The sequence below is a fragment of the Hordeum vulgare genome, chromosome 5H (assembly GCF_904849725.1).
Source record: "Hordeum vulgare subsp. vulgare chromosome 5H, MorexV3_pseudomolecules_assembly, whole genome shotgun sequence".
Classification (NCBI taxonomy): domain Eukaryota; kingdom Viridiplantae; phylum Streptophyta; class Magnoliopsida; order Poales; family Poaceae; genus Hordeum; species Hordeum vulgare.
The window spans coordinates 479,986,142-479,999,252 of NC_058522.1; the positions used below are offsets into that span (position 1 = coordinate 479,986,142).

The 13,111-nt window shown below is 44.0% G+C and overlaps 1 protein-coding gene across 1 annotated transcript; it reads right to left on the minus strand.

Moving 5' to 3' along the window:
• Positions 1-11,099: 11,099 nt before the first annotated feature.
• On the minus strand, positions 11,100-13,111 carry LOC123395851 (cinnamoyl-CoA reductase 1-like). The gene is made up of 6 exons (XM_045090885.1): positions 12,804-13,111; positions 12,534-12,703; positions 12,183-12,368; positions 11,870-12,035; positions 11,482-11,671; positions 11,100-11,383 (listed from the first exon to the last, which is right to left on the minus strand). Exons 1-6 carry the CDS (start codon positions 12,922-12,924, stop codon positions 11,191-11,193), a joined length of 1,026 nt encoding a protein of 341 aa, XP_044946820.1. The 5' UTR covers positions 12,925-13,111; the 3' UTR covers positions 11,100-11,190.

A 13,111-nucleotide genomic window follows, 5' to 3' on the forward strand; every position in this document is an offset into this window, starting at 1 on the left:
GTATGATTTTTTCTGGATTTTTTGAAAAATACTGGGATAAAGAGTGTGTCTGGGGCCCACACCAGTGGGCCACAAGCCCTAGGGGCGCGTGCACCCCCCCTGATCGCGCCACCCAGGCTTGTGGGGCCCACAAGCACCCCCTCCACTCATTCTTGCTCTCATCCGCTTCTCCTACCTCCAGAAAAAATCGTTTCGCAGCTCAAACCCATGTTCTTGCTCCTCTTGCTGGGATTTTCGATCTCTTTGCTCAAATCACCGTTCTCCGAACTGTTTTGGGGAAATTACTCCTTGGTAAGTGACTCCTCCATTGGTCCAATTAGTTTTTGCTCTAGTGCCTTATACTCCGCGTATTTTTGCTGCCTTGGTGACCATGTTCTTGAGCTTTACATGCTGATTTTAGCTGGTCCCAAGTAGTTTTGATGCGTAATATGGCCTCTGGGCACTTGTTGGAGTAGTTGCTACTAGTTTAGTTGAACCTTGTTCACCTTTCCTTTGGGTCACTGAAAATTTCAGAAAAGGAAGATGTTCAGGAGGAACTTTCATGGTGGTTCCTCAAGCAAGAGAGGTCCCCGTCTTGCGATTCAGGAGCCTGATCCTTACCAACCTAGGGATGCGCAAGTACAACCATGTGAATGGCCTTCTGATGAATTTATGATTGAGGCAGGTTTCAAAGATGAGTTTGATGCACTTGTTCGCAACGTCGAACTCAAAGAATTCATCTCCGATAAATGTGAACAGTATGTTGCTCTCAGTGCCTCTTTTGTTTGTAGATTCAAATTTTCAGCTCGTCGTGAGCCATCGGTACTGTTTGATCTCTATGATAAATCGTATACCATGGATTTAGAGGATTTCAGTAGAATTTGCAAAATACCTATTTGGGGTAACCTCAATGGTCCTCCTAAATCTTCGGTTAGAGATTTTTGCGCTGGTATTACGGTTGGAGAAACTAGAGACATTACGCAAGCTACCATGGGGAGTATTCATTTTCCTGCCTTGCATTACTTTGCCCTCTTCATAGGCAGATGCATTAATGGCAAGATTGAGCATTGTCACCTCTGCGCACCCGACCTTAGTATCCTTAAGAGCAAAGTGACGGGTGACAAAAGCTTCCACATGGGAGCTATTATAACAAGGAGGCTCAATAAGAATGCTATTGAAGGGGATTTCTTTGGTGGCATCTATGCCATTCGCATAGCAAATTTTCTTGGAGTACCCATCCGCGAAGGAGATCCCCCGCTCCATACAGCTTTCCTTGACCGCGTCGCTTTGACACGCTACCAGTTCCTTGAGAGGGATGATGAATCCCTCCTATACCGATTGATATTTAACTGGCAGCGTGTTTTCCATATTACCCTTCCTGCTCCTGCTCTCTTTGACTTTCACGTAAAACAGAGATATTACATAACCAGAGGAGAGGCGGAGGAGTATGAGAGGGAGGCGAAGGCTGCTCGTCTTCGTGAGGCAACTATTCAGGCAGTGGCTGCAGCTCTCCCGTATAACCCCGATTATGATTTTGGGTTTCGCCAGGACCATCCTTGGGAGTAGACAAACTTAGGCCAAAAGCCTAAGCTTGAGGGAGTACGTGTTCTCACCAACTTTACATTTTTGCTGATGATTTCACTTTGTTCGCCGGTGTTCACACTTTGCCACTGTATCATTCATGCTAGTTTATTTTCTTTTTTCTCGTTTTCTTTTCGTGTGTCTGTCTAGTTTGAGAAAAACCCAAAAATATTTTCTTTTCTTCTTTTGCTTGTTGGGAGCTTTCCCGTGTAGATAGTTTTCTTTTTCTTTGGGTCAAGGTAGAAGATATTGGTTACAATGTTTAGTGGCTCTTGCATGCATACATGTTTAGCTTTCATAGAGCCATATTACTCTGTCTTCTCCTTTGTGTTTGCCTGCAGATTATAGCGTAGTCCAATGCACGAGCACGCTTATTATTGTTCACATCATTCGGTCGTGCAAGTGAAAGGCAATAATGACGATATATGATGAAGTGACTGAGCCTGGAAAAGCTGGTATGAACTCGATCTATTTTGTTTTTGTAAATATGACTAGCTCATCATGCCTAATTCAGCTTTGTTGTGAGAGAAACATGTTTGCAATGACAACGTAGAGATCATAGTTTCTTATGCCATGCTTACTTAGCTAGTAGCTTATAATGGTTTGTCTTGGATGCCCACATGAATGTTGAGATGACTATGATGTAGTATGATAGGATAGTATCCTCCTTTGAATGATTCATGTGGCTTGACTTGGCGCATGTTCACGCATGTAGTTGAAACAAAATGAACATAGCCTCTATGATATTCATGTTCATGGTGATTTATGACCTACTCATGCTTGCACTCAATGTTAGTTAATCTCAATGCACTTTGATGACTGTTGTTGCTCTCTAGTTGGTCGATTCCCAGTCTTTTGCTAGCCTTCACTTGTACTAAGAGGAAATACTGCTTGTGCATCCACCTCCATAAACCCAAAGTTGTGCCATATGAGTCCACCATACCTACCTATGTGCGGTATCTACCTGTCGTTCCAAGTAAATTTGCATGTGCCACTCTCTAAATCTTCAAGAAATAATTTGTTTTGCATGCCCGAACCGCTCATGTGCTGACACGGGGCTATTGGTATCTTCCATGCTAGGCGTGCTATCCTCGATATGTGTTTATTCGCTATCATTCACAAGAAAGGGGCCGGTAATTGGAATTCCCAGTTCCATACTCAAATCGAAAAGATAATTGCAAACAAAACTCCCCCGGGATTGTTGTTGGTATGGACGGTACCCGAGGATTCGGCTAGCCGTGGAGTGTGATTGATTGGTGGTCGGGGAGTCAAAACTTTACTTTTCTGTTTGGGAACCGCCTATAGCATGTGTAGCGTGGAAGATGTTGAGAACTCTTAGTCATTGCGTTGACAATGAAAGCATGCCACCCAAAATTATTATCTCTGTTTTCAAAGCTTGAGCTCTGGCACCTCTGCAAATCAATGGTTCCCTCTGCGAAGGGCCTGTCTATTTATGTTCCTGATGAGTCATCCTCCTCTTACAAAAGCACCAATTAGAGAGCACCTCTGTCATTTTTATGCTTTGCTTTTAACTGTGTTGAGTATGACTATGACTGGATCTTCATTGCCTTGAATTACAATGTTTAGTCAGCCCTTGGTCTTTGAAGGTGCTCTGCATTTATGTTTTGCGGTCTCAGAAAGAGCTAGCGAGATACCATCTATTTGTACTGCTTCATGTTGTTTTGATTGAAGTGTTGACATTTGAGGCTTATTATTATTTGCTCGCTAGTTGATTATGCCTTTGATACGAGTTTACCGTGAGACCTAGATGTCATTTGCTTATGTGGCTTAATTGTGATCTTGCTGAAATTCTGGTTATGAGTTAGACATATTTGCAACAACAAGATCAAACAGAGTTCGTCAAAGTTTTTCTTTTGTCTCTCTCAGTTTGTCAACTCAGTTGCTTGAGGACAAGCAAGGCTTTAAGCTTGGGGGAGTTGATACGTCTCCGTCGTATCTACTTTTCCAAACTCTTTTGCCCTTGTTTTGGACTCTAATTTTCATGATTTGAATGGAACTAACCCGGACTGACGCTGTTTTCAGCAGAATTGCCATGGTGTTGTTTTTGTGCAAAAATAAAAGTTCTCGGAATGTCCTGAAGATTTACGGAGATTTTTTCTGGAATAAAAGAAAAATACCTGCGCAAAGATCCACCGGAGGGGGAGTGCCAGTGGGCCACAAGCTCACAGGCCGCGGCTACCCCCTATGGCCGCGCCGTGCAGGCTTGTGGGGCCCACGTGGCACCACCGCCCCCAAACTCAGCTCTATATCTTCCGTTTCGCCTGGAAAAAAAATCGGAGAGAAGGTTTCATCGCGTTTTGCGATATGGAGGCGCCGCCACATCATGTTCTTCATCTGGAGGGCAGATGTGGAGTCCGTTTCGGGCTCCGCAGAGGGGAAATCGTCGCCATCGTCATCATCAACCTTTCTCCATCGACAATTCCATGATGCTCTTCATCGTTCGTGAGTAATCTCATCATAGGCTTGTTGGGCGGTGATGAGTTGGATGAGATCTATCATGTAATCGAGTTAGTTCTTGACGGGGATTGATCCCTAGTATCCACTATGTTCTAGATTGATGTTGCTACTACTTGGCTATGCTTAATGCTTGTCCCTAGGGCCCGTGTGCCATGATTTCAGATCTGAACCTATTATGTTGTCGCCAATATGTGTGTGTTTTAGATCCTATCTTGCAAGTTGTAGTCACCTACTATGTGTTATGACCCGGCAACCCCGAACTGACAATAGTCGGAACCACTCCCGGAGATGACCATAGTATGAGGAGTTCATGTATTCACCGCGTGTTAATGCGTTGGTCCGGTTCTTTATTAAAAGGAGAACCTTAATATCCCGTAGTTTCCATTAGGACCCCGCTGCCACGGGAGGGATGGACAATAGATGTCATGCAAGTTCTTTTCCCTAAGCACGTATGACTACATACGAAATACATGCCTACATTAGATTGACGAATGGGAGCTAGTTACATATCTTTCCGTGTTATAGCTTTTACATGATGAATCACATCCGTCATACTCATCCATCACCGATCCACTACCTACGAGCCTTTTACAACTGGTTCTCGCTACGTTACTTTGTCTAGGCTTGTCCCTTGCTACAAAAGGGATTGGGCCACTCTGCTGCTGCTACTGCTGTTACTTGTTACTCTGCTGCTGCTACTGTTGTTCCTTGCTACTTCGTTGTTACTTGTTGCAAGACTTTTCTGGAGCCATAGTCGGGGAAGCATTCTTCTCAAGAATAATCCCCCGTCAACGTGATGGCGCCATTGATACAACAGTTAGGAATAGTCTGCCGTCAACAGATTGTTTCCGGCACCATTGCTATCATACTACCTTGCTACTGATACTTTGCTTGCAGACACTAATCTTTTAGGTGTGGTTGAATCTGACGCATTCCGCTGCTAATACTTGAGAATATTCTTTTGCTTCCCGTCGTGCAAACCAACAAATTTGGGTTGAATACTCTACCCTCGAAAGCTGATGCGATCCCATATGCTTGTGGGACATCAGGCGCCTACACCAATTGAAGTGGAAACTGATGATGGTGATCATTGAGCTTTGGATCAAGTTACTACAAACCTCATAGGTCGACAAGGTCGCGTACTACTACAGAGTGGTACGGTAACCCTGTCTTGGAGGTCATGTTGTTGAACAACAATGAACCTATGAGCTGTGGAGAAGCGATGATGGGCCCGGATTCCGACAAATGGCTGGAGACCGTGAAATCCGAGAGAGGATCCATGTATGAAAACAAATTGTAGCCTTTATAAGAACTACTTGATGGTAGTAAGACTATTAAGTAAAGATGGATCTTTAAAAGGAAGACAGACGATGATGGTGAAAAGTCACTATTAAGAAAAGCTCGACTTGTCGCAAAAATGTTTCCCACGAGATCAAAGAGTTGACTATGATGAGACTTTCTCACTCGTAACGATGCTAAAAGTATGTTATAATTATGTTAGTAGTTGCTGCATTATTTATGAAATATTGCACATAGGATGTCAAAACATTGTTTCCTCGATGGTTTACTTGAGGAAAGGTTATATGTGATACAACCAGAAGGTTTTGTCGATCCTAAGGATGCTAACAAGTATGCAAGCTCCAGCGATCCTTCTATGTACCAAAGCTTTTGGGAGTTGGAATATACGCTTTGATGAGATGATCAAAGCTTTTGGGTTCGTACAAGGTTTATGAGAAACTTGTATTTCCAAAGAAGTGAGTGGGAGCACTATAGAATTGCTGATAAGTATATGTGGTTGACATATTGTTGATCGGAAGTAATGTAGAATTTCTGTAAAGCATAAAGGTTGTTTGAAAGGGGTTTTTCAAAGGAATACCTGGATAGAGCTACTTGAACATTGAGCATCAAGATCTATGGAGATAGATCAAAATGCTAAACAGAACTTTCAAATGAAATGCATGCCTTGACAAGTTTTTGAAGGAGTTCAAAATAGATCAGCAAAGAAGGAGTTCTTGGCTGTGTTGTAAGGTGTGAATTTGAGTAAGACTCAAAAGCCTGACCACGGCAGAAGAAAGAGAAAGGACGAAGGTCGTCCCCTATGCCTTTGCCATAGTCTCTATAGTATGCCACGCTATGTACCGCACCTGATGTGTGCCTTGCCACAAGTCCGTTAAGAGGTACAGAGAGTGATCCAGGATTGAATCACTGAACAACGGTCAAAGTTATCCTTAGTAACTAATGGACTAAGGATTTTTTTTTCTCGATTATGGAGGTGGTTAAAGAGTTCGTCGTAAAGGGTTACATTGATGCAAGCTTTGACACTAATCCGAATAACTATGAGTAGTAAAACGGATTCATATAGTAGAGTAGATATCTGGAGTATTTCCGAGTATCACGTAGTAGCAGCATCTATAAGATGACATAAAGATTTGTAAAGCACACACGGATCTGAAAGATTCAGAACCGTTGACTAAAACCTCTCTCACGAGCAAGACGTGATCAGACCCCAGAACTATATGGGTGTTGGGTTCGTTAAAATCACATGGTGATGTGAACTAGATTATTGACTCTAGTGCAAGTGGGAGACTGTTGGAAATATGCCCTAGATGCAATAATAAATTATTTATTATTATATTTCCTTGTTCATAATAATCGTTTATTATCCATGCTAGAATTGTATTGATTGGAAACTCAAATACATGTGTGGATACATAAACAACACACTGTCCCTAGTGAGCCTCTAGTTGACAAGTTCGTTGATCAAAGATGGTCAAGGTTTCCTCGCCATAGGCAAGTATTGTCATTTGATAACGGGATCACATCATTAGGAGAATCATGTGATGGACAAGACCCAAATTATATACGTAGCATATTGATCGTGTCATTTTATTGCTATTGTTTTCTGCGTGTCAAGTATTTATTCCTATGACCATGAGATCATATAACTCACTGGCACCGGAGGAATACCTTGTGTGTATCAAACGTCACAACGTAACTGGGTGACTATAAAGGTACTCTACAAGTATCTCCGAAGGTGTGCGTTGAGTTAGTATTGATCAAGACTGGGATTTGTCACTCCGTGTGACGGAGAGGTATCCCGGGGACCACTCGGTAATACAACATCACACACAAGCCTTGCAAGCAATGTGACTAAGTGTAAGTCACGGGATCTTGTATTACGGAATGAGTAAAGATACTTGCCCGTAATGAGATTGAAATAGGTATACGAATACCGACGATCGAATCTCGGGCAAGTAACATACTGAAGGACAAAGGGAATGACATACGGGATTATATGAATCCTTGGCACTGAGGTTCAATCGATAAGATCTTCAGAGAATATCTAGGATCCAATATGGGCATACAGGTCCCGCTATTGGATATTGACCGAGGAGTGCCTCGGGGCATGTCTACATAGTTCTCAAACCCGCAGGGTCTGCACACTTAAGGTTCGGCAATGTTTTAGTATAGTTGAGTTATATGTGTGGTTACCGAATGTTGTTTGGAGTCCCGTATGAGATCACATACGTCACGAGGGTTTCCGGAATGGTCCGAAAACAAATATTGATATATAGGATGGTTTCATTTGGTTACCGGAAGGTTTTCGAGCATTACCGGCATTGTACCGGGAGTGACAAATGGGTTCCGGAAGTTCACCGGGAGGGGGGCAACCCTCCCGGAGGGAGCCCAATGGCTTTAGGTTGGCGCACCAGCCCTTAGTGGGCTGGTGGGACATCCCTAGAAGGCCTTGGCGCTAAGAGAAGAAAAACCAAGGAGAAAGAAAGAAAAAAAGGAGAGGTGAGAAGGAAGAGAAGGACTCCACTTTCCAATCCTAATTGGAGTAGGATTCCTCCTCTCCTCCTGGCCAGGGCTTGGCCCTCAAGGCAAGCCTTCTCCCCCTCCCTCCTACATATAGTGGTGATTTAGGGCTGATTTGAGACAACTTTTGCCACGTGCAACTCAACCCTAGACCACATAGTTCTACCTCTAGATCGGATTTCTGCGGAGCTTGGGCGGAGCCCTGCAGGAGTAGATCATTCTAACGCCACGGACACACCCGCCGGCGGTCGTTACTCCTGGCGGGATCTAGACTGGCCCCACATATCAATACTAGTCTTTTCTGCGCACTTTGTCCTCACTCATGCACACCCGGGACCAACTTCCCGTTCGGTCACCCATCCTAGAACTACTCCAAGCCAAGCATGCTTAACGTGGGAGTTCTGTTCGAATGGGCTCCCAGAAAAGAAGGAATTCCTTATTGATATGAGTAGTCTATCATCCCTAATAAGCCAGGCTATCACAATCATCACCACTGCCGGAGCGCCGTCATGCTGCCGGAGAACTCATCTACTTTTCGGTCTTGCTTGCTGGATCAAGAAGGTCGAGATCATCGTCGAGCTGTACGTGTGCTGAACGCAGAGGTGTCGTCCGTTCGGCACTAGATCGGAATGGATCGTGGGACGGATCGCGGGACGGTTCGTGGGGTGGTTCGAGGGACGTGAAGACGTTCCACTACATCAACTGTGTTTCTTAACGCTTCCTGATGTGCGATCTACAAGGGTACGTAGATCCAAATCTTCTCTCGTAGATGGACATCACCATGATAGGTCTTCGTGTGCGTAGGAAATTTTTTGTTTCCCATGCAGCGTTCCCCAACACCCTTTGGGGCTGGCCCAACAAGGCTTGGATGCCCCCTTACAGCCCATGCACGTCCTAGGGGTTGGAGGGGCCCTTCCGGACTCCTGCGGAACCCTTTGGAACATTTTGGAACCTTCTAGAAGCTTTCGGTACAATACCGATAAAACCCGAAAGTTTTTCGGTAGCCAAAATAGGACTTCCCATATATAGATCTTTACCTCCAGACCATTCCGGAGCTCCCCGTGACGTCTGGGGTCTCATCTGGGACTCCGAACAACATTCGGTCACCAACATACATATCACAATACTACTTTAGCGTCACCGAACGTTAAGTGTGCAGACCCTGCGGGTTTGAGAACTATGCAGACATGACCTGAGACACTCTCCGGTTAATCCCATATGTTGTTCCCTTTGCCCTTCGGTATGTTACTTGCTCGTGATTCGATCGTCGGTATCTCCATACCTAGTTCAATCTCATTACCGGCAAGTCTCTTTACTCGTTCCGTATTACAAGATCCCGTGACTAACTCCTTAGTCACATTGCTTGCAAGGCTTATTGTGATGTTATATTACCGAGTGGGCCCCGAGATACCTCTCCGTCACACGGAGTGACAAATCCCAGTCTTGATCCATGACAACCCAACACACACCTTCGGAGATACTTGTAGAGCACATTTATAGTTACGTTGTGAGGTTTGATACACACAAGGTATTCCTCCGGTGTCCGGGAGTTGAATGATCTCATGGTCATAGGAACAGATACATTGACATGCAGAAAACAGCAGCAATAAACTGACACGATCATATGCTACATTTATAGTTTGGGTCTTGTCCATCACATCATTCTCCTAATGATGTGATTCCGTTATCAAGTAACAACACTTGTCTATGGCCAGGAAACCTTGACCATCTTTGATCAACAAGCTAGTCAACTAGAGGCTCACAAGGGACAGTGTGTTGTCTATATATCCACACATGTATTTGAGTTTCCAATCAATATAATTCTAGCATGGATAATAAACGATTATCATGAACAAGGAAATATAATAATAACCAATTTATTATTGCCTCTAGGGCATATTTCCAATACAGTTGTCGGCAAAAGATTATCACTGACGGCAAAATCTTTGTCGTCTGACTGAACGACGGCTGAAGGTAAAACTACCCTTTGAGGGCATGGTGTATGCCGACACTGTTTGCCGTCATGGGCTGACGTCAAAAAATTTGCCATCATGGGCTGACGTCAAAATTTTTGCCATCTGTAATTCCCGCTTTGCCGTCTGTAGCGTCCTGACGACAAAATGCCCGATTCCTGTAGTGTGTAAGCGCCTAGTGTGGCAAAAAAACATCTTGCCTAAGGTGAGGCTTAAACCAAGCATCCTTCTAAGTTGGTCAAAATTTCCTAACCATAGGTGTGTGACAATCTTAATCACAAACCAAACAACCCCTTTATTTACCACATGTTTTATGGTAGCCACAGTTCACCTAAGGTTAGTTGTGCAAAATTAGTCATGAACCAAACTTGTCTTTATTTTTTGCTACTTTTGAACACCTGTTGAAACTAATAAGAATCAATTGTTCACCCTCGGGAGACCACCCGACTGGACCAGATGCTCTTTAATAATCTAAAACTTATTTAATATAATTTGATATAACTCTCTTTATCTTAGTATTGTGAAGAAAATGGATGGTTTTACGAGAGAAAGAAATAACCTTGTCTTGAGTTTGACATAAGAACCATAACAAAATTAAGAGACAATATCGGAAAGTCCTATTCTACTCCCGAGCACAAATGCTTCCTCGTGAACAGGAAAATCAAAACAAATACTCCCACAGTCTCAAAATAAGTGTCTTAAGCTTAAACAAAGTTGAGACAGTTATTTTAGGATAGAGGGAGTAGTAAAATAGTTCAGAAAATTCTGAAATTGTTTTATGGTAAACTTTGACAAATGTTTTCAGTACGAAACAACATTCGTGGAAGTCGCAGCGAAAAAAACAAAATCAACTGTCCAAAATTATCCAAAACTAGCATTTTTAGAGCAGCGATTTTGTTTTTTTCGTCACGGCTTCCACAAATGTTATTTCGAGCTGAAATTTGGTAAGCATACAAAACATTTGTCAAAGTTCATCATAAAAAAAAATCAGAATTTTTTTAAATGTCTTTACTATTTTATTTTTTTACTGTTTATGAGGGAGCATATGAGCTCGGGATTAAGAACTCCATGTCCAACAATATCTCTCTATTATTCCTCATTACCAAACTTTCATATCAGCATTTTGACCAGACGGTATGTTCACAAAACTGGAATCATTGCTTTGAGAGTACTCCTCCCGAGTTTGCCTTCTCTGGAGGAAAGTGAGCACAAATGCACAACATTTGCATTTGCATCCATCCTGAATGGACTAGTGGAGGAGTCAAGAAATAGATACCTAAACCTTGCTTATTTTTGTGAAACACATTTCACGATGTTTCAGGCCAAATGCAATATTAATGGCACAATAATGGGATCATTCTCATTCCTGGATAGGCGGCATTCGGTAGATGAATGGAAGCCGGCATGGTTCGTCATCTGAAACCCCAAGAAGCCCTGCTTTTTTGTAGGACTCGATACTATCCGCGAGTGTCTCCTCGATCTTCCTTGGTTTCCACCCTAGATTCTTCAGCTTTTCCGAAGTGACTCCAACGTTGAAATCCACATCAACCATCCTGCCAAGTGCCAACCCAACAAATTGTAATTAAAATCATTTGTATATGATAAGCAAGCTGTGCCATGATGTTGATAGTCTTGATACGATGAAACTTACTTGTCTACATAACTGTAATTAGGGTACATGCTCTTCATGATTGCCAGCAGATCCTTTAGGTCCATTTGCTCCAGTGAGCATATGTATCTCTCAGATGGCCCTGCCTTGTTGTACAACAGGAGCAACGCATCGGCAACATCGCGAACGTCTACTATGGGAAAGAACTTGTTGTTCATCGTGTCAGGGCCTCCTGCGACCAGACATATGATGGAATTACATTACACACTGGAATGTGTATTTTAAGAGGTCATTTTCTGAACTTCATGAAAACCGAGGCTGTGTCGAAGGAAAACAACCGGCTTTTGTTTCCAATAGTACTAACTATATGTGATGTCCGTTGTGAAAAATGATTATGCATCCTTGTGATAGATGAGCTAAGGAGTGAAACCTTTTATCATGTAGACGAGGACCTTGCTGCTGGTATTGACCGCCACATGCTGCAACAGAGGGCCTAAAACCAGACCAGGGCAAAATGTGACGACGTGCAACCCGTTCTTCTCTCCGTATTCCAGGGCCATCTCCTCGGCTTCAGTCTTTGCAAGAGAATACCAGTTCTGCCAACACAAACGTGAATAGCAGTTATCCCTGATAAGAACTCAGTAAAACTGAAGATGTTGCTCATTTAAGATTGTGGTGACAGATTTTAATCCCTTGGTGCACTATATTAATTCACCGTCAATCATTAATTGCTGAGCGCTGACCTCACTCTGTTTGCAGAGCTCCTTGTCTGACCAGCAGCTCTCATCTTTGATTTTATCTCGAGGCCAATCCGGGTTGAAGCAACTAGTGGCGATGGACGAGACCACGATGAGTTTATGAACTTTCGTAGCCGAGCAAGCCTTGAGCACATTCATGGTGCCCTTGACAGCAGGTTCCATCATCTCTTTCTACACAAATTCTCAAGTTTATCAGTAATAAGTAATAACAGCAGAAGGGACTATCTATAGAAACACAGAGTTTTCTGAATGAAGATTTTATTTATTCATTTTTTTTCTGTTGAAAAGAATCAGCTCTGAGAAGAAAAGCGTCTTGATAAGCGAATTTGCACTTGCCTGTGGATCAACCATCTTTTTGTCGGGCACCGGAGTGGCGACATGGAAGACGCCCTCGCAGCCGGCGAAGGCGGCCGTCACGGTGTCGTAGTCGAGCACGTCCGCCTTGAACAGCCGCAGGTTCGCCGGGGCTCCGTCCAGCTCCGTCAGGAACGCGTTCTTCGGGTCACCTGCAACAGAAGTACAGAACCCATGCATCGACCCGGAAGATGAACAGGATGCAGAAAACGAGCAGCGTCGTCAGGGCAGCTGCCGGTGGTGGTTGCGTACGTGGGTCGCGGACGGTGGCGTGGACGGCGTAGCCGCGGGAGAGGAGCAGCTTGACGAGGCACGAGCCTATGAAGCCGTTGCCGCCGGTGACGCACACGCGGGGCGGCGACGACGTCGCCATCGCCGGCGCGGGAGGTTCCGGAGAGAACGGGAATCGGGATTTCGGTTCAGGGGACGGGGAGAAGCGAGCTTTCGCTATCGTTTCTCTGAGGACAAACGGGCCCTACAGGTACATGCGGCTCAGGCTCACGGACAAACCGGCGCCAACGCAGCTGACAAAAAGAACTGAAAAAAGGGATATAACATTT